A 25,481-nucleotide genomic window follows, 5' to 3' on the forward strand; every position below is an offset into this window, starting at 1 on the left:
AGTTGCTCAGTCGTGTCTGACTCTCTGCAACCCCATGAACCGCAGCACGCCAGGCTTCCCTGTCCATAGATAGAAGGATAGATATATTTTAGTGAAGATAGTAATTCTGGAAATTTGGGAGGATTTTTAACACTTTCATAGACACAAAATTAAATGTATGACCAGAAAAGAAGTTCATTTTCTGGAAATGTGACAAGCAGTCAGTAAATCCTTGTCACCATGGGTAGCTATGTGAAATAATGATTTCTGCATTTTCCTTGATTACAAAATCACAAGTATTTCACTTTTCACAGAATCATCTTTAAAAATAAAAGCTTGAAGACTATATCACAGTCTTTAATGTACATCTACATACATTACAAACTATGTGACAAATTCCATAATTCATTAGTCATTCTACTGTTCCTTTATGAAGTACTTGGTGTATGTCAGGCTGTGGAGAAACAGTAGGTGATTGGTGAAGTCCCACTGTGGTTACACTCTGGTTCTCTCATCTACTTGATAGTGTGTGCTGATAATTAATGTTAGAAGTACATCAAGAAACAGGAATGTAATACAGAGTGATTCTTTTGAACTTGCTCATATATGCACAGTGATAGAAACAGAACTTCCTCGTGACAGACTTAGAGCGCATTCCTCAGCTGGAAGGTCCCCATGCTGAGTGCATAAATTCAGGCATCCACCACGTGAAGAGCAAAGCAAAATCAAAGCAAAAGTCACTTGTACCATATGCACCAGAGGACCTCCACCATATGTGGGAAAGAGCCTGACGCGGCTTTTCAGTTCATGCAAGATTTCCTTTAATTGAATTTTAGGAGCTTTGTTCACACCTTCTTTGGCAAAGAAGTGACTGAAAACACACCAAAGCACTGACTGATTAACTTCATATTGGAATATTGATACTTTCCACTAGAGGAAAGAAATTTAAAAAGATTTTCACTTCTTAAAAGCCAATATCCAGGGGGGTGTAAGAATCAAATCATATAGAATAATACAACTCATAGCTTGCTGTTTTATAATATTCATAAAAAACAAAACATTTAAAGAAAGTAAAATACACATGATTTCACTAAACATAAGATCCATATGTTTGAGTTTACTGGCTAGTTATCATGCATGTGCATGGATAAATCTGTCTTATGACTAATGTTGAAGATGTTTATATGACCCACGTTGAAGATGATCATCACCTCTGCTAAATCAGTTCTTTAATAAACATCATGCTAATTTAGAAATCCTCATGATATGTTTGTGATATTTTTAAGAAGCAAAGATTAAATTATGCCTTTTTCATAAGTTTTCCCATGTTTTGTTTGAATATGTGTAGTAAATATTTTTGAGTACTTTAAATTCTTCTTAAAATATCTACTGAATGGATTACCATTTGAAAATGAATGATTTTTATATCTCACAATCACATCTTTAAAAGGAGGGGATCAGGAAATCTGACCTCAAGCCCTTACTTCATCTTTTTGAACCTCCCTACCTCATTTAGAAAAAGAGGGATTTGAGTTAGTTTATCTCCCAAGTCTCTTGCAATTCTGAAAGTGATTCCAGAAACTTGCCTCAGGACTTTGAGATACTTGAACAGTTTCAAGAAAACCCCAAATCGCGATGAAAGAAGTTGCCATTGTATCCATATGGAAGTACAGAACAAAACTTGCAAACAGTTGCTGCTCATTACAGCTGATATGCTATAAATGGTTGTTGACACCAAGACCAGATGTCGTGGAAAATCCTGCATCATTAGGAAGCAATGGGGTGGGGAAGGAACCTGTGTGTGAGAATGTCAGTAGAATCTATTTAAAAACCAATCTAAACAGTGATGCATTATAAGAATCTAGGGGTAATCTCAATGTGTAAATATTAACATAATAGATTGCACTTAATTTAGAAATGCAGACGTTTCTCAAGTCATGAGCATTCATTACAGATATTAAGTGTACTGCACATTTGAAATGGCCAGCTGCACTGGAGTGTAATAGCTGATCACTAATGCATATAATGTCCCTTACAAAGGACAAACCCCTGTGATAAAATCCAATGGGGTTTTATAACTTTATACATACTGTTATAAGATTTTAAAATATATATATTTGTAATGTTCATTTGTGAGATGAAGAACTGGTTAATTAGCTTCAAAGGTCTGAATAGCCCAAATCCACATAGTTAGTAAGAATCAGGCCCAAGACATAAACCCATGTCTCCCTCTTCTATCTAGATCATAGTGCTGTACCCCCATGTTCAAACACGGTTGTGCTGGAAGACTGGAGTTTCTGATCTCACCTCTCTGATTTGTTTTAGAAGGTCAGAATAGTAGAATATTAGCAATTAATAGTGTAATGGTGACCCTTTCTATAAGGAAGTAGCCACTAATTTGGTGAGAGATTCTACTATTTCAGCTTTTGTGGAATATAATCACAAATTATCTTACTTTCTGTAGACATTCATAATCTAAATTTATCTACTTGCCAATGAACTTTTGTAGTGCAATATGTTCTTAAGTTGGAAGCTATCTGAATGGTAGCAATTAAAATCAGGATAAATGTGTACTGCCCTGGTTTAAATGCTGCTTTAGAAAATCTTGGTGATTAAATCTCCTGTATCCTTGCAGAACATGATAAAAAGATTATTCAAACAAACATATTCCAAAGAGTTGACTATAAATCAAAAGTATGTGATGTTTTTAATGTTTCTTTGATGCTGGCCATTAGAAGCAATCTTGTGATAAAATATTTTATAAAGCAAGTAATCCTTTAATAAAGGCAGTAATCATCCTCATTTTTCAGTTTGTATTCCATAATTCTATATTTTAGGTTTGCCTAAAAGATATGCTTAAACATGAAGTCATTTCAGTGCTATTAATATTTTAATCTATACAGTAACCTTGAAATAGCCGTGCCTTTTCCTGTGCATAACTACAGCTGAACAGTCTTCTTGGGTATAAGGTGAAACACTGATCCAGATGGATTTATTATTTCCTGGATAAGTCACAGAGATCGTCTCTAGGTATGAGTGTTTGCCTCAGTCAGAGACTGTGCATCAGAAAACTCCAAGGCGTTCCCTTTCTTCTGAATTGGCAGATACTTGGTGTACAAGGGCATAATGCACCCAGCACTGCCCAGAACTGTTTGATTTATTAAGAAGAATAAAGGCACATTGAATTGTTTATAAGTTTATTCATTGATGACACTGGCATTTGGTCAACAAACTTAAATACCACTTGAAAAGACCTAAAATGATTGCTATTTCTAAAGCAATTGGAACTCTTTCCCTAAATGAGTCTGTGCTTGACAAACTAAGACAGATGGGTATTAGCAGAGATCTCTGACGTCTCAATGCTTTTGAATATGAAGGTCACAGAGAAATAAACTATTACCGATTGTTTGTGTTTTCTTCCAAGGTATTTATTCCATAAATTAATAGCTGGCAATCACTTCTTGATTAAATGAAAAGGTATATAAATGAAGTGACCATAAGTTTTAGTTGTGAAAATAAAATGTTAAATATTAATCATATAGCCTGGTTAGATACTATAGTATAGTAATAGATACACAAGAATTCCAAGTAATTTTGATTGTTAGATTTTACTGAAAGTTATTTTAGTGTGGGGATCTTTCATATTCATAAGACATATTCATCCCAACATCCAAATTAAGTTTTCATGTTTTTAGCATTTAGTTTAAACCCTGTCAGCCCTAAAACATTATAAAGTTTTCCTTAAAATTACCATTTGTCATAACAGTGGTGAATCTGATGGCAGTGAGCAGCAATAGCCCGAAGAAGTCTGGTACTCGATTAAAACTTACTTGCCTACACTTCAGTTCTTGTAGACTTAAGCTAATTTCTTCTGAGCTCTGGTTATGAGTCTTTGCTAATTTGCATGGCTGGCTTAATTAATAAATTAAATATTGGTTTAGGCTGTGTTTACACAAGGTCAAAACAACAACAGAATTGACTAATTCAGTAAGGAAAAAAAGTAGCAAATTTCATGAAAAAAAATTGAAATCAGTTGTTTGTTAACATACAAACAAAACCAATTTGATTAACAGAATGTTTAAATGTTTCAGACAGTTGTTTTGGCATTTGGAGAGTCCATTGTTTCCCAACTTTTTTCAGTCTGAGACACCTCTAAATTTGCTGAGTTTTAGCCCAAGGTTAGAAGATATTGAACCACTCTCCCAAATACACATACCAATCCAGAAAGACATTCATCCGGATACCTAAGGATCCAAGGATGATAGACTTATATTATGCATTAATTGGCCTCCTTTTCCTGACCAACTTTTCCCTTCATTTCTTAAAACCCACAAAGGCTGTCCAGGGAAAGTCAAGAATTTGTCATGGTGCTTATTTTCAAAGTACCAATGTGTCTCGATGACCCGGTTGGGAAACAGTGGTGTAGACACAGCCTTATTCCAGGATTGAGTTAGCAGTCCTTGAGTGTCCTTGAGTAATGATAAATACCTGAGAAAATTAAAATGTGTCTCTCTTATAGTATTCTGACATGTGAAAATAAATATATAACTAATATTTTGAAGACATATACATTATGTTTTTAAAAACTAGCTTATGGGAAAAAAAAGCCAACTATAACATTTGGCACATAAGAGTAGACGCTTTCTGCCTTTAAGAATAAACAGATTCTTAAAGACAGCAATTTTAATACATAATCAGAATAAGACTCCAAAATTTGTACAGAAATTGTTTGGAAACAGTGAGGAATGAAAATCACTACATTTGGGTCCAAACTCTTGAAGTCAACTAGGATTTAATTTGCACAGTTTCATTTGCCAAATGTCTGTAGATTGGTCCAACTCTTGTTATCATTTTGCCAAGTTCCCTTCTGCTGAAAAATGCCTGTGCTCTGTTAGGCTTCTAAGCCAATGTCCGTGGCCAAGCCTGGACTTCAAGCAGCACTTGGAAGCATGTGAGCAGGTCAAGACAGGTGCTCCCATTCATTTGCACTCTCCCCAAGTGTATCCTCTCTTCAGCCCAGTATCTCTCCAGGACATATATGCATCTGTCTGAAGCCTGCACACATGATCGTTTGTAATCATTTTCTAACCATATTTTCCCTGGGATTTAGGAATGACAGTCTCTGGAAGAGAGGACAGTGCATGACTTTTTTTTTTCCTCCTAATCTTACAAAATGTTAGTTTTGAAGAGTCACTTAAAATAGATTCTCACATCAGTCTCTCTTTTCTTTCTAAATAAAGCCTGAGAATTTGCTTTTAGCTAGCAAATCCAAGGGAGCAGCTGTGAAACTCGCCGACTTTGGCTTAGCCATAGAAGTCCAAGGAGACCAGCAGGCGTGGTTTGGTGAGTAGGGCTTCTCCCCCCGCGTGCCGTTTTCACTCTCGGGCTGCAGTCCCATCCCACTTACTAGCCGCGACAAAGCGGAAATGTTCATTCTGACAACTTGGCTAGTCTTAAGATAGTGGACTTTTATAAGTACCTAATTTTAGTGACATTAAAAAAGTATAAGTCTAAAAATAAGGGAAAATATAATAGAAGCCAGTAACCCAGACTTTTTTTCTTAAAGAATTGATGAAAAATGGGTGCTGTATTAATTAATAGGTGGATTGCAGTATTCAAAGAGTACTTTATTTGAGAGAAAATTGATTGTCCAAATACAGCCTCACTTGATGCTGAAATCTCCTATGTAACTAGGTACATATTTGCACAATATTTTGCATCTTTTGTGATTAGAAATATTTTTAAAATATTATAAAGTATATATAGAGAAATTTACATAATACGTGGTGTTATGTATCTATATATGTGTGTGTGAGTTTCATCAAAGTGCCCGTTTCTGCTCTACAATTTTGAAATTTCTATATGATGAAATTTCTGTTTCCTTGCAAGTAAGGACAAGATTAAACAAATTTATATTATATATAGTATTAAATATTTCTGGATTATATTATTTCAAGTTTATGAATTGTTTTGATAAATAAATTATTTTACCCACTGAATTTCTTATGCTTCTCTTTCTGCCATTTCCGAGTATTAATCTGTTTTTTCACGTGGTGTCCTAAAATATAACCTCTCCACAAGCTTCAACCTTACTTCTGTTCTCGCTTCCAATGTATTGAGATTAGAACTGGAATATAGTTGATGTGCATAGAAGGCAATGGCACCCCACTCCAGTGTTCTTGCCTGGAGAATCCCAGGGATGGGGGAACCTGGTGGGCTGCCGTCTATGGGGTCGCACAGAGTCGGACATGACTGAAGCGACTTAGCAGCAGCATAGTTGATGTGGCTTAGAGAGTAAAGTGTCTGCCTGCAATGTGGGAGACCCAGGTTCGATCCCTGGGTTGGAAAGATCCCCTGGAGCAGGATATGACAACCCACTTCAGTACTCTTGCCTGGAAAATCCCATGGACAGAGAAGCCTTGTAGGCTACAGTCCATGGGGTCGCAAAGAGTCAGACATGAATGAGCGACTTCACTTTCACTTTCATAGTTGATTTAAAATGTTGTGTTAGTTTCAGATGTACAGCAAAGTGAACCAACTATACATATATGTATATCCACTCTTTTTTTAGATTCTTTTCCCCTATAGGCCATTACAGAATATTGAGTAGAGTTCCTTGTGCTATACTGTAGGTCCTTATTAGTTATCTGTTTTATAAATAGCAGTGTGTATGTGCATGCATGCTAAGTCACCTCAGTCGTGTCTGACTCTTTGTGACCCTATGGACTTTAGCCTGCCAGGCTCCTCTTGTGATCCCTCCTCCAGGGGATCTTTCTGATCCAAGGGTCAAACCCCTGTCTCTATGTCTCCTGCATTTGCAGGCAGATTCTTTACCACTCGCAGTACGGTAGTGTGTATATGTTACACTGCTGCTGCTGCTGCTGAGTCGCTTCAGTCGTGTCCGACTCTGTGCGACCCCATAGATGGCAGCCCACCAGGCTCCCCCATCCCTGGGATTCTCCAGGCAAGAACACTGGACTGGGTTGCCATTTCCTTCTCCAGTGCATGAAAGTGAAAAGTGAAAGTGAAGTCGCTCAGTCATGTCCGACTCTTCGCGACCCCATGGACTGCAGCCCACCAGGCTCCTCTGTCCATGGGACTCTCCAGGCAAGAGTACTGGAGTGGGGTGCCATTGCCTTCTCCAATATGTTACACTACTTTACCCCAAATTTATGTTTGTTTTCTGCATCTGTGACTCTACTTCTCTTTTGTAAAAAGTTCATTTGTACCTTTTAAACTACACATGGAAGCTATATCATATATTTGTCTTTGTCTGACTTAAGTTCACTCAAGATGACAGTCTCTAGGTCCATCCACATTGTGGCCAGTGGCAAAATGCCCTTCAATTTGAATTGCTTATCCTCTAAACAATAACAACAAATAGAAAGAGAGCTCAAGAAATGCTTACTTCTTTTGTTTTCTATACAAGTAGTTTTCTGTATCCCTAAACATACACATGTGCTGAAAAGCACCCAGATCTCCCAGGATTCACCGTCTCTCTCTCATCTGCCCCAGCCACTTAACGGGAGTGGCTGGTGGGGCAGCCTTATCCACCTCCTCTGAAGGCAGCCTAATTCAGGACCTCATCTTGTGCTGCTGGTCCTGCTTCAGAGGTGCCTGACCATTATCCTTGTCTCTGATACCTCTGTTGAATACTGCCTTTTACGTTAAGGTTGTCCTCACTTACCAGGTGAACTTAATACCTCCCAATTTGTCCTTTGTTGTGTCATATTTTGTCATATAACTGGACAAAGCTATTCCACTAACTGCAAACTGAAAACAGGTAGGACCTAGAATTAGTGCTGTAAATCTGAGATTCAGAGACATCATTTTATCCTAGGAAAGAGTATAATTTACCCTGATAAAGAACATACAGTTATAGGAGTTGGGGTCCAATAGGAAGTACTGGGGCTATCACAAAGATGGGCGGAGATATAGAAATGAATTAGAAGGTCCTGCCCTTCAAAACACTCCTATTTGCCTATCAATAAGTATTTAGCAGGCAGCGTGGGAGCACCTTTAACAGAAGCAGGTGTAAGGTGCTCTGGAGCACAAGAGAAGAATTGTGGAAATTTCAGTGACTGGGACAAGGCTTCCCCCTTTCTGGTGGCTGAATGGGAGTTTTGTTCACTGGCATGCAAGGAGATAAAGGCATTCCAGACAGAGGGATCAGCACATTCAAAATTTCAGAGGCATGAAACAATTTTTTCTATTTCAGGAATAGCAATAGGTTGATTACAGCTAAAGTAGAAGGTATACTAAGATGGGGAGCTGATGAAGTAGGAAAGGATTTTATGTTCTTGTGAAGGATTTAGCATTTATCTTAGAGGTTTCAGGAATCTGGTGAAAAATTTTGAGCAGAGGAGGACATAAGTGGGTTTCTGTTAAGTAAAGATTTGGTAGGAGGGTGACTTTAAGGATAGCCTTCAGGCAAGGGGCCAGTTAAGATAAGGCGGGCGTTCAAAGTACGCCTGAGGACAGCTTGAGCTAAGAAGTGCCCAGGAGCAAGCAAGCGCCAGGTGACAAGCAGAAAGGACAAGAACCCTGAATTTTAAGGGAATCTGTGTAGAGGAAGTCAGAATCCTGCAAGTTGGGTTCCAAGACAGAACTCTAGTCCTTTCTAGAACAAAGCAGGACCCCACTTTACAAGATACCAAAAAAGGGACTTGGGCGCAGGGATGTGATTGCCAGAACTATGTACAAGATGATAATTGGATATCAGGAATAAGCCAGAAGCCTTATTACAGAGCCAAGGATCAAATTTAACACTGACAACTTGGATGATGCTTATAAAAGTATTGAAGTTGAGCTCCTGAAATCTCACTTGTTTGGGTGAGATTTCATCTCTTCTGCTAGATCACAAGCTGTTTGAGGGACTGTGTGCAGTACAAAGTTTCTGCTTTTTGAATTAAAATACTGCAGCTGATATCCTGGCTCTGATTCTTAACAACTACATAACACTAGGCAAGTCGCTTTAACTCTGTAAGCTCAGTGTCCTTTTTGCAGATGGAAATAATAAACACTCTTTCATGAGGCTGTTATGAGACGAGACCATTAAAGTAGACTATTGGAATATGCCTGGGTTCTCAAAGCTATTCAGTAAGTTTTCAGAACTGTCTTGGAATGAAACAGGTCACAGAACCAGCCTACACAGTAAAAGTTGTTGAGTGAATGACTAAATATCAGGCTAGTGAAAGCAATAGCATCCATATAAAAGTACACAAATTTTCAAATTGTGATAATTCATTTCTCAAGGCAAGCTGGTCTCAGAGAAACAAGGACAGATGGGAAGTAAAATTCCCATTTTTTCTTTGGTGTGGTGATAGTCAGTTAAGTTCCTACTAAGATACCTATTAGGGTAATGACTTTTAAAGGATGCATTTTAAGGTCTAAGAAAATCCATCATTTTATAAGTATAAACAAACATAGTTTCTAAGCTTAGGAGAATACTTTTTTTAGCTTTCTTTTAACGTTTTGTTTTTTTTTTTTTTTAATGGGTTGCAAAGAGTCAGCCATAACAAGCAACTGAGCACATTCAACTCAAATTTCAGTGACTCCTCCTGGATAACTAAGTGAAGGGCATGTGATGTCCTGCCTTTCTTTTGGGAATATTGCCTGATAGGTTTTAGGAGGAAAGGCATGTTTTAGTATGAATGATTTGTTTTGATATTTATTCAGTTTTCTGCCATAGTCTCATGTATTTGGTTAATTTTACATTTTAAAAGATGTAAAGGTTTTGAGTGGGGAAACATTTATTTTAATAAGAAAAAAGCAGAACTCTTTTTTTCATTATGTGTAATGCCAGAGTTTCGAGCTTTTACAGAGTTTTATTTTAATAAATTTGAGGTCTACTCCATATAAGAAAAATTAAACTATTCAAGCCGCTCTAGAAGCTCTCTATTGTGTTCAGTTATTTTTTTCCCTTATTTTCCAGTTCAGATATTTGTTTTTCCCGTGTTACTTCTTCGGTCTTTTTTGTACAGAGCCAAAAAGGCCAGAAGTAGTAGCACCCTGTAGCACTTGTGTGAGGTAGACTAGGAGATTTACCAAAGAGAATAAGCTGTTTCTCCTGTGGGATTGGATATGCTGTTTGCAATCCATTTCTTTCTTTCTTTTTTTTTGCTATTAGGAAAAAAAGGATAACTGCCATGATCTATTTCTTATGGAAGAATTATTTTGCTTGGTTGCTATTATGTTGTTATGTCTGTTGTTTAAATATTAAGGGTTTTTTAACGGCAGTATGTTGCAGTGGATTCTGTATGTAAGTAATTCTGTTTTCTCTTTGATCCTTTCTGGTATTCGTATTGGTTTTTCAGAATGAGAAACATACCCTGTCTCTAAAGAAGGCAAGCTCCCATTAAATTCCCGTTGATAGTATATATCATAATAAACTAGAGTTTTAGGAGTTTAATCTCATGCTAAAACAAACCTAGTTTGTCTTCCCCTCAGTATTTCTGTATTCATGAGAACACGTTGTAAAGTGCACTGTTTTAACATTTGTGCATTGTAGATGTAGGCTTCGCTATTCTTAGGGGTAAGGACCCCTAACTGCTCAAGTGATGGTTGTGCTCAATAGGAGCAAGTGTCTCTTAGCATTTTAGTCTCCAGAAGAGGTTTATAATAATTTACACTTAGGATTATCACTTCATTTCTTGCATAGTGGTTTCTTCTTTATCTTTTCTACCTCGATGAAGTGTTAATATTTCCTACTCCAGGCATGTATTCTACCAAGTTATTTAAGACATACATTAAAGGTTACCAATTCTAGATGGGAGGTTATAGATTGCATATAAAGGGTAGTCACACTTCAGAGAAAGAGAGGACCACTGAGAACTGTAGCAGATGGAAGTAATTTAGAGTCACCCTATGTTAGAGAAAAAGTACTCCCTCCCACACATACACCAAAAAAATCAAGGGTTCAAGAAACAGAAAAAGCATCGTTAAGGGTGAAAATGGAAAGTTTATTTTCAAGAAATCTGAAAGAGATTTTTTAGGTTAAGTGCTCAGAAGTAGGAAGATATTATGTTGAGTGAATGAAGGGGAAGTAGTGGGTAGGACCAGATGATAAAGTATCTTAAAATGCCAGGTGGGACCTGTCTTTAATCTGGTCTTTGGAGTCTGTTTCCCACTGGATTCCCTTTGTGTCTCAACATTTGGAGGAGTTGGAAAGGAATGGTCGGAATGAGAGAGCAGATACGGCAGTGAGAAGCCCCAGAAAGCTCTTGGAAACTAGTGTGCCTGTCTCTACCTTAGAGTAGCAAACTTCCACGTCACTCCTTCAGCTAATCCTTGAACGTCAGTCAGGGGACCCACCGCTGCTGCTCAATAGTTCTTTCCAGCTCACAACTACCGAACAAACATTTCTATCAAAGTTTGAGGTAGAGGTGAATCCACTGTGGTCCATTTAAAGCTTAAACTACAACAATACAGGTCTTTTCTTGAAGTTCCTTCTCACTGTCCTCCTCATCCTCCTCTAAAGCAAACAGAGGAGAGGACAGGCAATGAAAAAGGGGGTAAAAGTGAAATCCAAAATCCTTTGCCTCAGAATGTAATTTTGTTGTAACCGTGTCGTTACATATATGCTTGTTTCTAAGTACAGATTTGTTTTGGAGGCGGGGAAAAGCTCCTTTCTTGCATGCTTTGCGTCCCAGTAGATACACAATGTGCTTCATCACTGGTTTGTAGTCAGAGAAATTCCTGATTATATATCCTTTTAAAGAACACTTTCCAATTTCCGTATGCCTTTAAAGAAAATTTCCAAATAGCAATAGCTATTTTTGGTAATTTTTAAAGTAAATATTTTTTATTTGAAAACCATTATTTTCATAAATAAGTATTTTACTCTAGATGCTAGCTATTAATTATCATTTAAGTATACCTTCTTGGAAGTACTGATTTATCTAATAGGAAACTTTCTTTAGCCATCTAGTTTCGCATACCTCATCTCTTAAAAGTCTAGCTGATACTTGTTCAGTAGTGACTCATCTAAATATTCCTGAGTCTTCTCTTCAGTTGCCACTTATAAGTACACAGTGATTGCTTATTAGTACAGAGTGAGCTCTTTGATATATTATGAGCCCATTTCTTTTCCTAGTGAGTTCTTCAGTTACTTTCAGCCCCAACCCCCTCTCATGGACTACCTCACTATCAAAAATATTTACTGAAAATTTGCTTTAAATTTATCCCCAGGATCTATGTTTTGGATCCTTGTACTTTGTAGATAAGTGTTAGTCACTCAGTCATATCGACTCTTTGCAACCACATGGGCTGTAGCCTACCAGGCTCCTCTGTCCGTGGGATTCTCCAGCAAGAATACTGGAGTGAGTAGCCATTCCCTTCTCCAGGGGCTCTTCCTGATCCAGGGATCGGAAACCAGACTCCTGCATTGCAGGCAGATTCTTTACCATCTGAGCCACCAGGCAAGCCCCACTTTATAGATAAATATGCCTCATAATAATGCTTCCCTGGTGGCTTAGCGGTAAAGAATCCACCTGCAATGCGAGAGACACAGGTTCGATCCCTGGATCAGGAAGATTGCCTAGACAAGGAAATGGCAACACACACCAGTATTCTTGCTTGGGAAATCCCATGGACAGAAGAACCTGGCGGGCTACAGTCTGTGGGGTCGCAAAGAATCAGACATGACTTAGCAACTCAACAACAGCAACCTCTCATAATATATTATGTAGGCATCATGATAAGTATCATCTTCTGCAGTTTTCTCCTAATTTCTTCCCAGGTATAGGGTAGCATGTTCTGACCCTTTCACAGGTTTTGTTTTAACTTCCACATGAACAGGAATCAGAACTGCTGACCAAGTAGTCTGAAGTATATACACTGACTGTGCCGCTCCATAGAAAGGTTTTTCTATCTGGGGGAAAAAAAAAGATGTGTTTCTTCTAATTAGCTACAATGCAGGACAGATTGATGTTAAGACTGCTACAGAGAGAAACTCGTCCACGTTATTTTATTTCCCTAAGAGTCTTGTCTTATCTTGACAAACAGATCAACAGATACAGAAGCTCAAAGAAGTTTTTCTTCCTTCGCCATTTCATATTGGTTTTGCCAAGTTGGTTTTCATTCATTAACATCTGTTTTCCCTAGGTTTTGCTGGTACACCTGGATATCTTTCTCCAGAAGTTTTACGTAAAGATCCTTATGGAAAGCCAGTGGATATGTGGGCATGCGGTAAGGAATCATCCTCATGCAAAGTTTGCAGCACGCCACTATTGTTACAATGAAAATAGTATCTGTCAAATCTGAGGTTGATGTTCTCTAGCAATCAACTTAAGAGTTACGTTCTCAGACTTTAGCCTACAACAGTCGCCTGGAGAGCCCGTTAAAGCAGATTGCTGTTTCTGATTCAGTAGGTCTGGGACGAGAGTGTTCACGTGTTTAACAAGTTCCCAGGTGATGCTGAAGCCTGAGGCCCAGGAGGCACTTTGAGATAGGGCCATAATGTGTCCCCCACAGAGGGCGTGGGGTTTATGCTCCTTTCCTCTCAACTCCTCCAGGGAGCCCTGACCACGGCTGTCCTGTCTGCAACACAAGATGCTCAGCAGGGATTAGGAGAAAATGAGTGAATCTTGGAAAGGAATGAAATTGCCCTGTGGGGACTGGGCTCTGTTTTAGGCCTGGCCTTTAGCAACAAGCTCTAATCAAAACGTAGCCTGTGTAGGCTCAAAGAATGGGGAGAGTTTCCACCACAGCTTTTATAGCAGAATTTCTGTGTCAGCATATACTTCAAATAGGTGGGAGACTGAAATGAAAGGGGTACTTCGGGGTATTCTGAAATATTTTCTGCTGGAGTTACTGGACAGGAGCTAACCCTCTAGGCTTCCGACACTGTGTCATTAGCACAACCAACAACTTGGTGTGTGATCTCCAGCTGGGTGTATCTTGGCTTCTAGAGTTACTTCCACGCCTAAGAAGGCAGATGTGAGAAGAGCACAGCTTTTAGAGTCACAATGCCGGAGTTCAAGTCTGCTTTGCACTGGCTAACCCCATCTCCTTAGCATCACTGAGTTGGCTTCTTTACCTGTACAATAGAAGTATTTGACCTTCATAGATCTGTATGAGGGTCAAATAGGGTTTTTAGAGTTTATAAAGCAATTTGAAATGCAAACGGCTATTATTATTCTAAAAAGTTGGAATTGTCACTTAAAGGGTAGTGTCTTAGGTGAGCTCCAAGCTCTGTCTTCGTCCCTGAGACTGTTTCCTAAGCAGGAACTCTAAAATCCTTTTGGTGAAAGCATAGGCACAAAATGCTGTTGTTCAAGTCTACATGTTAATGGCAGATAACTCAAAATATTTTGTTTGTAAGAAATCAGCCTCCATCACAGATCTGTTAAGAGACTGACAGATGCGGATGGGTTTTATTGGGGCGGTGGGGGGCAGCTAGAGGGGTACCCAGCACTGAAGAGAGGATGTGGTACAGACAGGTCCAGACCAGAGTGAGTCTCGGTATCTCAGCTTCTGCTTTTAAAATGGTGATGATAATGGTACTTGCCTCCTAGAACTACCAAGAGGAATTTTTACACACACACATCTCATGAATGACTCTAGAAACTCAGAGCCACAGGGCATCTTTCAGATTTCAGCTCGTTTTCCCATGAATAGGCTTATCTTCCATTTTGCTCAGTTCTCTCCTTAGCTTTTCTTTTTACATGCTTTTTTAATTTTTTATAAACAGCCAAATCCCTTTGTGACAAGCCTGCCCTATTTAGGGCCACCAACCCTTATTTTCTGTAGAAAGTTTGGCATCCTTTAGTTGCATGCTGAAAAATGTCCTTAGGATCACATAGTTAACTGCAGAAGTGTCTTAGATATTATAGTGTTACATATTTGGGGGAAATTACCCAAACACACACACACACACACTGCCCACTACCTGGAACATAATAAGAGATTTTTATGCCTTTTGTTACATTTCTGGGTCTCTGCTCTTTGGAATAGTTTTATCATTTTATTATATGTCCTGAAGGTTACATTAAATTCACTTTACTTACAAGATGATACACCTTTTCTCATTCCTATTGTAATAGCTGCCAAAGTAATGTATACTTTATTTACTGCTTTTAGGTAATGGCAGATCTTGAGAGAATCTATTTTTCAACCATCCCTCAACACTAGCTCTTAATAACTACTTCTTTGCAAAGGCAGACATTGGATAGTATGGTAAAAAATGAGATAACCCAGAAAAGAAAGGAAATATGGCAAGTAATCTTTGTGAATCAAACTCTGTAAGTACTCAACCATGGTTGCCTTTGGGCAATTGACCCAGAACAGAGTGAAGTACGGCTTTGGTATAATGGCTTAAAGAAATCTGTGCAGTTTTTTCATTAGAAACCTACAATAATCCATACACAGAAAATTTTAAATACTTATCACCACTACTTTAATGATCTCACACAGAATATAGCCTGACTTACATCTGGGCTTTGAAAGCTACTAGTCCATTACTGGAAAGTAAATGATAGACATTAATGAAGCAAGAATATAGTCCTGTGTTCTGCCGTTAACAACAGTAAGTTGATTTAGATAGTTTTCTTGCTTATATAACTATTTTCATAATTCCATAGTGGGGTGAGCAAATGTTGTTTATAGATGTCACTGAATGACTGGTTTTTAACTGAACTTCCTTCTACATCTTTGTTTTAAAAAATAATAAATGTAAGTCTGAAAATATAGTGGACACACAGCTTGTCTTGTTACTTCTCTACCTGCATTAGATATCAGAACAGTTATGAGTAATAATAAACTAGTGGCTGTCACAGAATATATTGTAACTTGTAACAAACCTTTGAAATCTTAGGAGGATGTGTTCCTTGTTTCCTTTCATGGCCAGATTAGTTCCAGCAGTTGTGTGATTTCTGAGCCTTAGCATTTCATATTTCAGCCGGAATAAGTCAGCATCAAGCATTTTCTTAGAAAGTATTTGCCTTTGGAAATCTCAAGCCTGCTGGACCATGTGTTCCTTTCGCCAGTTCTGTGGCTCTTACATTGGACCATCCAGCTGTGCCTCACATTTAGAAGGCTCTCTGCCTTCATCCCTTACAACCCATGTCTTCATTAGTGTTCAACCCTTGGAGCTTTCTTCCCATAATCTCTACCAACATGCTCTTATTCTGAACTGACATACTTTCAGATACTTCTCTAGATATAGTATTTATTTATTTCCCTGACTTGATATTTTTCAAACTGTGGATCACAGACCACGTGCTTCAAGGTGACCTACCTGAGCGCTTATGAAAAATACAATTTTCTGGGGCCCACCCATGAAACCACTGAATAAGATTCTCTGTGATGAAGTTCAGGAATTTGCATTTCCACAAACTTTCTGATGCACACCACCATTGAGCTGCATAACACAGCTGGCTGCGAATTCCTTTGGGGCAGCAGATTTAGGATTCTTAGACGGTAGAGCACAAATTGCAAACAGGTGATCTACAGCTGTATTGACCAGACACTTGGACCATTTATGGGGGTGGGGATTGGCATTTATCTTTAAATTTATATAATAAATTATATAATTATCAGGAGATTTCTTTGGAAATTATCAGTTTCTGGCTTCCCTAAAGTAATTTAAAGAACAAATAGCAAGATGCTTGTGTTCTTACATGGCTGCTGTACTGCCAGACAGATGGACACAGGCTCTCCCTGGCACCCTCCCTCCCTCCTGCCCGGCAGGCACGGGCATTCACCTTAGCCTGATGCCAGAGAGCCTGTCAGTTTGCCACCCCTACCACATGATAGAAATAGTTTTCATCATCTGAAAAATAATTTGCTAATTTGTTGGCCTTGATCTTTTAGATTTTTGTTCTACCCATCACTGGCCCCTTACGTCCCAGAGTATTTCCCTATTTTGTGTTTTGGTTTTGGGTTTGCGTAAGGGATAAAAGGAAGCTGTTCTTATCCCTCACTAGTTAATTTCCAAACTCCACCTGCATTTTGCACATAAGCTCGTGGTGTGCCCTTTATTTTTGAGAGTTTGAAGTGGGTGCTTGTTAGACTGCTCCGTTAACTTCCCACTGGCTTCCCAAGAGTTTCTCAGCATTGCTGCTTCACCTTTTTTTCATAAGAACAGCCTTTAGAATGTTTTGATCATTAATGTGATTATAAGCTGTAGCTTTTATTAAAATCAGTTTTGAATGTTCTTGATAATATAGTCTTTCTACCTAATCAGTAATCAGTGCTTCTCAACTCTTATTAATCAAACATCTCTTAGCATATTCCAAGCACAAATGTGTACATAAGATAATGAAAACTTGTTTTAATTTTCATTTTTAAAAAATGCTATATGAAGTGGACTGTGTCAAATAGTTTAGCTTTTATGGAAAATTTGTTACAGAAAATTCTCTCTACAAAAGTAGAGAGGATAATAGTATACTGAACTGATGGCTAATCTTATTTCGTCTTCATCACTTGACTCAGTCTTCCACCCCAAGATTATTTAAGTCACATCCAAACATCATATCAATATATCTATAAATATTTTAATGAATACCTCTAAAAGAAAATGGCTTTTTAAAAAACATGCTAATAATAGAAATATTTTTAAATGTCATATAATAATATAATATTTTAATGAATACCTCTAAAAGAAAATGACTTTTTAAAAAACATGTTAATAATATAGAAATATTTTTAAATGTCATGTAATAGTAATTGTTTAAAATAATCAAATATGTAGTAATTTTGCTCTTTGCCCCTTTGTCTCATAATTTCATTACCAGGTTGGTCTCTTAAGTCTCTGTTATTTGTAAGGTCTGCTCCTCTCTCCCCCTCTTCTTCTCACTCCTCTTTCCTTGTTTCTCAGTTTATTTGTTGAAGAAACGTGTAGTTCCCACAGAGCACACCTCAGACTTCTCAGTCTGCTCTCTGTATACTGTTTGCCACAGTAAGAAGTCAAGATTCCTTGTAGAAGTGGCTAATGCCAAATCTGGATTAGGAAAAGTAATGATCCAAGAGCATCTGGTGAGACCAGAAAGAACAGAAACTCTTAAAGCCTACAGAGCTTGTATTAACAGGACTCAGGAGCCACTTGGAAGTGCCTTCGACTGGTTAAAGATAGGACAGTTAGAAGATAAATAAGAAAAATAACAGTAATGGATTAAAATTTTAAATTTATGTATGCACTCATAGTAATAGTAATCAAAATACAACCTAAATTCTGGCCTTTGGAGGATGTTTGGGGAACCAATGTGTTATTTTGAAAGCTGATTATTAAAGAAGGAAAAAACTAATTACCCTATCTTTTCTCTGTGAGCCAGATCTCAGGGTAACCAAACAGCTGATGAAATAAGTTATTCTTAGACTAAGGAAGGCGCAGTAGAACTGTGCTCAGCTGTGTCCTACTCTTTGCAACCACGTGTACTGTAGCCCACCAGATTCCTCTGGCCATGGGATTTTTCAGACAAGAAAACTGGAGCAGGTTGCCATTTCCTACGCCAGGGGATCTTCCTGACCCAGGGATCAAACCCACGTCTCTAACTGACAGTTTCACATCAGTCTGCTCAATGATGTCTTGTAGCCTGAAAGTATTTTTAAATCTACTATATTTATGCTGTGATTGTATTTAAAGTATATTTTTTTGTAGACATCCATCAAACAAATCATGAGCATTTATTAACGTAGTGGGTGCTGATTCTTAGGGAATGAAATGTCTGTGAGCCTCCCTTCCCAGAAAAGTACCACACCAAGTGTCAACCAGTAGATGTAACCCACAAGAACAAAGCTTCAGAAGCAGGCCATGCCCAGGTCCAGAATGCTAAATGTTGCAGATGTGGCTCTGTTTTATAATTTTATAACAACCTAACTCCAGATGTTTATTAGAGAAATGAGTATTTTAAAATGACTATAGACTGTTTCCATTGCAAAGCTGATTTTCTTCTTCACCCCCTAAACCATAGCAAAGGGTTAAAGCTAATTAGGTATATCCTCTTTTCTACTTGCATCCAGACACTCATTATCATAATTATTATCATCATTAAATGCATCTGTTAAATCAGATAGGAAAAATATGAAAATAAATTTAAATGAATGAACATTAAGACAGTGATATAGTGAAAGATAGAAAAAACATTTTTGTATTACAAAGTAAGGTAGCAATATTATATTTGATTTTCTGCACTGTCCTTTTTTTTTAATTCTACTGTGGTGAAGTCCCTTTCGATCTTGATTTTAAAGCGTTGTTGGGTTTTTATTTAAGAATGTTGTTTAAAATGCTTTATTCTGATCATGATCAGCTTTTTGAACTGGGTCTTCCTGAAGCAGGTTAGAAAATCCTAGGGTGATTAAACCCTTGTTTAAAGCCGTCTTAGCTGCAACAGTGCCTGTCATGTAAATATGTAGGGTCTGGTGAACAGGAGCAGGGCTAAGTGTCCCTAACAGAGTAAAGGTAAGGAAATGAAGAGACCAGCTGTGGGGGACAGGAGATGCAGGCCCACCAGGCAGCATGTCACCTCTCTTACCACGGCTCCCAGGCCTCCCTGGTGAAGGGGCTCAGCCAGAGAAAAGCAGAGGAGACAGCAGAGCAACGGCAGACTTTGCTCTGGGACAGCGGGCTAGAAATGAAAGATCTTAAGCAGGGTCATAAAATGTTTCAAAAGTGGAGGAAGGCACATGTGGTGACAAAGACGATGATCCAAGGAGACATTGAAACCTCAGATTCGATTTCAGGGCAAGTTAAAAACTACCGGATACAAGAATTTTGTTTAAAGATTAAATCGGATGTTGATTAATTTCTCAATAATTACATATTTATGAAAAAAATATTACATTGTCTTAAAGCTGAACATTTAACTCTTTGAATTTTATGCACAATTTCAGTCTTATCTTTTCCCTGTTTGTAGTATATACTCTTCTGTAGTATCACTGGTTTAGTTGTTTTATTGAAGAAGCTGTCTTTGAAGACTAAGATTATTAATGAAGAAAAGATTTTCATCTTCTTATATGGTACCCACATTCCCAGGCACCCTGGATATTTAGAGCATGAATCTGTAACCAGGGCACCATTGCTCTACAAACTGTCCTAATTAGCAAAATGACTAATAGGAAATAATAACATGTTATATATTTAAATGTCAACCTCTAAAGTGACTAAAATCACATGGTATCTAAATAGATAAGAGCACAGGGAGATCATGTGTACACAGGGTTCAGGGAGGCCACAGGTGTCGCCACAGTGGAGGTGGGCTTCATATTGAGGTGTTGCTCTGCTGTGCATCTTTAGAATTCATCCTTTGGTGCACGCATTGGACTGTCACGTTGTCAGAGCCCTTGAGCAAAGGAGGAGCAGCATTCACCCTCCACGGAACACTTCAGAGTGCATCATAACATGTCTCTGAAGTTTACCAATCATCTAGTTTTCTGTCTTCGAACGGATGTGGCTTAATATCATTGTGGATCTGCCCTGTTTAACTTCTCGGAGTTTCTGGGACTTAACACTGTGTTAATATGCTCATTCCCTCCAGGAGTCATCCTCTACATTCTACTGGTTGGATATCCACCATTCTGGGATGAAGACCAACACAGACTCTACCAGCAGATCAAGGCTGGAGCTTATGACGTATGTAATAAATATTCATATAGCTTTATATTTGGGTTTGGTTTTTTTATTTACCAAAAACAGATTTTTCATTGCTATTTTAATAATATCCCTTATTATTTTCCTCTCTTTTGGGAAAAAAGAATAAGATATGTAACATATATATTTAGTTTCTATTTCCTTCTAGCCCTTTATTTCATAAAATCGAAAGGAAAACAGTATGAAGTCTCTAAGGAAGTACCTTGTTTGTCAAAGCTTTTAAATCTTAGTGCATTTTAAAATATATAAAAATTAAAGTATTTTTGCTTTAGAACTGGTTACTACCTGTTAGCTGAATTATATTTTCAAATGCTTACTGCATAATTATATGTTAACAATATTTTGCAGTGATCCATGTATCAAATAGAACATTGTTCCTTTATGTCAGCTTTGACTGTTTTTGTTTTGTTTATCTAGTGAGCTTCTGTGAAACCTTTCATTGAAGAATGGTTTTCACAATTGAAAAATATTGGAAAATCACAGTTCCAATACATTTAATTTACCATTAGTATATTTTAAACTAGGCATATGAATGAAGGTCTGTATTGAAGAGTAAGGCCTTAACTACTTTGTCTTTATGGCTTAGCTTTGTGCTCTTTGATGTAATTTTCTCTCCTCTGATAAATATGATTTACCACTTCCTCTGATTTTACCTCACACAGCCCTCTGGAAGTCAGAATGCAGGTCTGGAGATGCTTTTCCTGTATTATTAAGTGGGCTAACTAAGGGGTAGGCGATAACGGGTCCACCTTGTGAGCACAAGTTAAGAGTGCAGTGTGGTAAAGAGAGAAGTTATGAGAAGGCTATATTGTATTGTATCAGGTATCATGGACTCCCCTGACTAAATGTAACATGTAGATAGATGGATGTATCACAGGTATTTAAAATGTATAATTTTGAAGCATTGCATTCTAGCCAGACTAATCATAATTAATCCAAATTGTGATTTACCTGGCCATTTTAGTGCATTCACCATCTTTACAGGCTAGAACTAGGAATCCCTCGCTTCACTTTTTCCCTGGTGGCTCAGATGGTAAAGAAGCTGCCTGCAATGTAGAAGACCTGGGTTCAATCTCTGGGTAGGGAAGATCCCTTGGAGAAGGGAATGACTACCTACTCCAGTATTCCTGCCTGGAAAATTGCATGGACAGAGGAGCCTGGCGGGCTACAGTCCACGGGGTCACAAAGAGTAGTCACTAACATTTTCACTTTTCACCCGAAAAACATAACTCTACACATTCACTGCTTGGTGGATGTAAAGAAATGCCTTTGTGAAAGTTAGAAAACTCAGAGAAGGACCCGCTTTTATCTAGGTGAATTCAGCCCTCATTTGTGGTCAGAAAATCTCCACATCATGAAGAAGCAGACTTGAGTGTTTCCTCAGTAGTTCCTGATGGTTAGCAAGTTTTTACAACTGGCCAAAGGAAACTTCTGGAATTAAAATGATAGCTATTAAACTGGCGAAAATGTGCAAGTATTAAAGAGTCAGTATCATTTTTCTTGTGTTTCATTTTGCCAGTGGATCACAAACGCACGTGATCACAACTGACAATCGCACGTCACAAGTCACACATGGCTCCTAAAAGTGAACCAGCTGAAGTCCGTTAGGGCACAGTGACAACGGCTTTTTTCTCAGGATTGTCTATACAAATTCATAAATTGGGAAAACCACCTAATATTTTGTAAGAAACCAATGGGATATGCATCCTTCTTAACCCATCAAGAATAGTGTTTCTACTAAATATGCTTATTAAGTGAATATGAGGTGGCATAGTTATCAACAAAAAGCTTACACAGAAATTTAAAATAAATTACTTTATGACTATAAATGGTTACTAATAAAAGTTATGAGAGTTGGTTTACTTTCATGAACTTAGTTCTGATGAAATTTATAATTAAGTAGATTAACCTTTTTGAAGTATTAAAATGAAATCCTGCTGGGCTCTTATAGTCTCAAATTTCGTCTCACTGCTGTACTCCAAATAGTGACAGTTAATAGGTCCATTTGGAACAGGAATTGAAACGGTTTTATTTTCTCTGCTGTTACTGCTTACGAGATGTGGAAGTATGTAATACATCATTTTGAACCTTGGCATAGTAGCATGATGATGTGACAACTTCTCAGCTTTATTGACTTTTGTAAAATTGCATAAATAGTTATGAGAAATATTGCATAAAATTGAATTCGCAGATTAAAGATTTTTTTTAGAGGACTAGAAGATTCATTTTGTTTTTTCAAATTTAAAAATGTATCACTAGTTATAACATGGCAATTTAGTGTACATCTTTGTCCCTTATAGTTACACTCAATATCTTAATATATAGATAAATACATAGAGAGGGAATAGATACATACCTATGTCAGTTTGGCTACATGTATACCTATAGCTGAGTCCCTTTGCTGTCCACGGGAAACTATCACAACACTGATAATCAGCTATCCTCCAATGTAAACTAAAAAGTTAAAAAGTTTGTCTACATGTAGATACAATTTAACTTCTACAAAAAGTAAATTGATGAAGAAACACACTACTTAAGGAAATGATTAGTATATTTGGCTCTTCCCTGTCCCACTGAGTGTATCTTTTTAAACTCTTTATAAACTTGTATTTTTAAAGTTTCCGTCACCAGAGTGGGACACCGTGACTCCTGAAGCCAAAGACCTCATCAATAAAATGCTTACTATCAACCCTGCCAAGCGCATCACGGCCTCAGAGGCACTGAAACACCCGTGGATCTGTGTAAGTGACCGTGCCCCAAAGACCCCAAGAGCTGAAGTGAAAAATATACTCTCCTTTGATTTTTTTTTTAACAAGTAATCTTGAAAAAATCAGTTTTTCATTATTAGGAAACTCTTGTAATTGAATACTTATAAGTTCATCGGATGGGTACAGAAACCACTAATGAAAATTTGATGAAGTTGAGGGTACTGTTATGCTTAATATCTTTTAAATAGCCTCAATTAAGTTTATTTTTCTCCTCTTCCAGCAACGTTCTACTGTTGCTTCCATGATGCACAGACAGGAGACTGTAGACTGCTTGAAGAAATTCAATGCGAGAAGAAAACTAAAGGTAAGAAATTTTACTTTTTTGTGTGGAGGGAAATTTGGCAGAGTGAGAAGTGGGATTCCATATGAGGAACAGAACTATATTAGAAAGGGCTTTAAAATGTTTAAACCTCAAAACTCTTCTTCTTCTGAATCTTGGGGAAGTGGAATATCACTGGAATTAAAACTACCCTGAAGAGCTAGTATCACTGGTGATGTGATCCCTCCATTCAGTGAAAAACATCTGTGCAAATTAATAATCAGAACCTGGCCGCACCCACCAGGGTGGTCCCAGCATTATTATGAGAAACATAGGCCTGCTACTCTGAGGAAACCAAAAACTGAAGAGAAACAAAAATCTTCTGACTGAAAGTAAGATTAGGAGAAGACTTGTTATCAAAAACACTTACTTGTTAGGTTAAAGATTTGCAAAAGCAGCATTAATTTTATATTCTTATTGCTCTGACAGGGTGCCATCTTGACCACTATGCTGGCTACGAGGAATTTTTCAGGTACATGTGTTAAGAACTCTGCTCCTTCTCCTCTCCTCTCTAGTAGCTTTTTTTGGAATTTAAAATTTTTAGTGATTACATAAGACACTGTTGTTCAGGGATGGCAAAGAGGCGGCATGGGTTCCTTCCACACCTGTGACTGCCGTGTTGGGTTTTACGAGGGTGCTGTCTCACAGAGGTGCTAGCTAGCCCACGACTACACTCTTCCCTCGAGCAACCCGGGGGCCCCACCACTGGTCAGCGCTGGAGCAGAGCTCGAAACCCAGCTGTCTTCCATGCTGAAGCTGACACAGTTTGTAACTATACTCTCCCAGCTTGAAGCTCAGTATTTTGAATGTAGAATTAACTGATATCTCATAAGGTAATAACTATGAATAGTGTCTTTTTGCGTGTGTCTCATTCTCTCAGGGAATCACAAAAAGAAAGATTTTTAGAAGACCATTATTGAGGAACCCAGTCCTGTTAGGCCTAAGTTCTTTTGAAATTACATGCTATAAGAATGATGACAACTTACAAAAGTATCTAAACCTAAGAATTTACAAAGAACCTATCCCCCAGTAATAAACATTCTTTGAAATGATTTCCTGGTAAAAATAAGTTTGTTTAAATAATAGACTGAAAGAAGCTAAACTTTCTTTTATTGTAGGTGTGACTCTCCAGAATTGACATAAAGTATATACTATTTCCAGAAATTGAGTTTTGGAGCCCCCCTTCTTTGATGGGTTACCTCAAAGGATCAGGTTTCCAAAACTTAAATTTTGGTAAAAGCTAATCAGTCTTATGTATGGGGAGGGACTGAAGCGTTAAGACAGCTAAAAACTTACTGTTTAGCTATTTAGACTTGGAACCATTGTCAGACAATCGTACCAAAAATTCTACCATTTTCGTTTGCTTACTATTTGTATGAGAGTGCGGTGCAGCGTCCAGTTACCCAGCTATGTCTTAAGTGCTTTATCCCTGCTGCACACCTCACCTGCGTGTCGTATGATCTCAGGCGGTGACCCGTATCGTGATCATGTTTTCCAAGCTGCTCAACCAATTTCTGTTTATTGTTTACCATGTTATTAGGTGGTCACCTTTAATCCCCCATTGTATATAATGTGATTTCATAAGCTTTTCAAAGAATAACTAACCTGTTAAACAACACCAATGATGATGACGCAATGAGTAATGCTGCAAATTGAGGGACTGTGTTAGTCAGCTGTATGTATTTTGTCCAGTTTGTTTGGTGTAGTAAAACTTGTTACTGCTGCTGCCAAGTTACCTGTTTTATGAACAGCTGATTAATATATTTGACATTTATATGGGTGAATTCAATGTCATCTCATTAAATATTAACTGATATGTGCTATATTC

The 25,481-nt window shown here is 37.8% G+C and overlaps 1 protein-coding gene across 31 annotated transcripts in view; it reads left to right on the forward strand.

Moving 5' to 3' along the window:
• Positions 1–25,481, forward strand: part of CAMK2D (calcium/calmodulin dependent protein kinase II delta) — a 308,358-nt gene that overhangs the window by 235,861 nt on the left and 47,016 nt on the right. For all 31 annotated transcript variants that reach the window (XM_005207624.4, XM_010805904.3, XM_059887553.1 and 28 more), the window contains 6 exon segments: positions 5,220–5,322; positions 13,084–13,167; positions 20,454–20,548; positions 23,185–23,307; positions 23,555–23,638; positions 24,083–24,125. In XM_005207624.4, the coding sequence (XP_005207681.1) occupies positions 5,220–5,322; positions 13,084–13,167; positions 20,454–20,548; positions 23,185–23,307; positions 23,555–23,638; positions 24,083–24,125 (532 nt within the window).

This window comes from Bos taurus, chromosome 6 (assembly GCF_002263795.3).
Source record: "Bos taurus isolate L1 Dominette 01449 registration number 42190680 breed Hereford chromosome 6, ARS-UCD2.0, whole genome shotgun sequence".
Classification (NCBI taxonomy): domain Eukaryota; kingdom Metazoa; phylum Chordata; class Mammalia; order Artiodactyla; family Bovidae; genus Bos; species Bos taurus.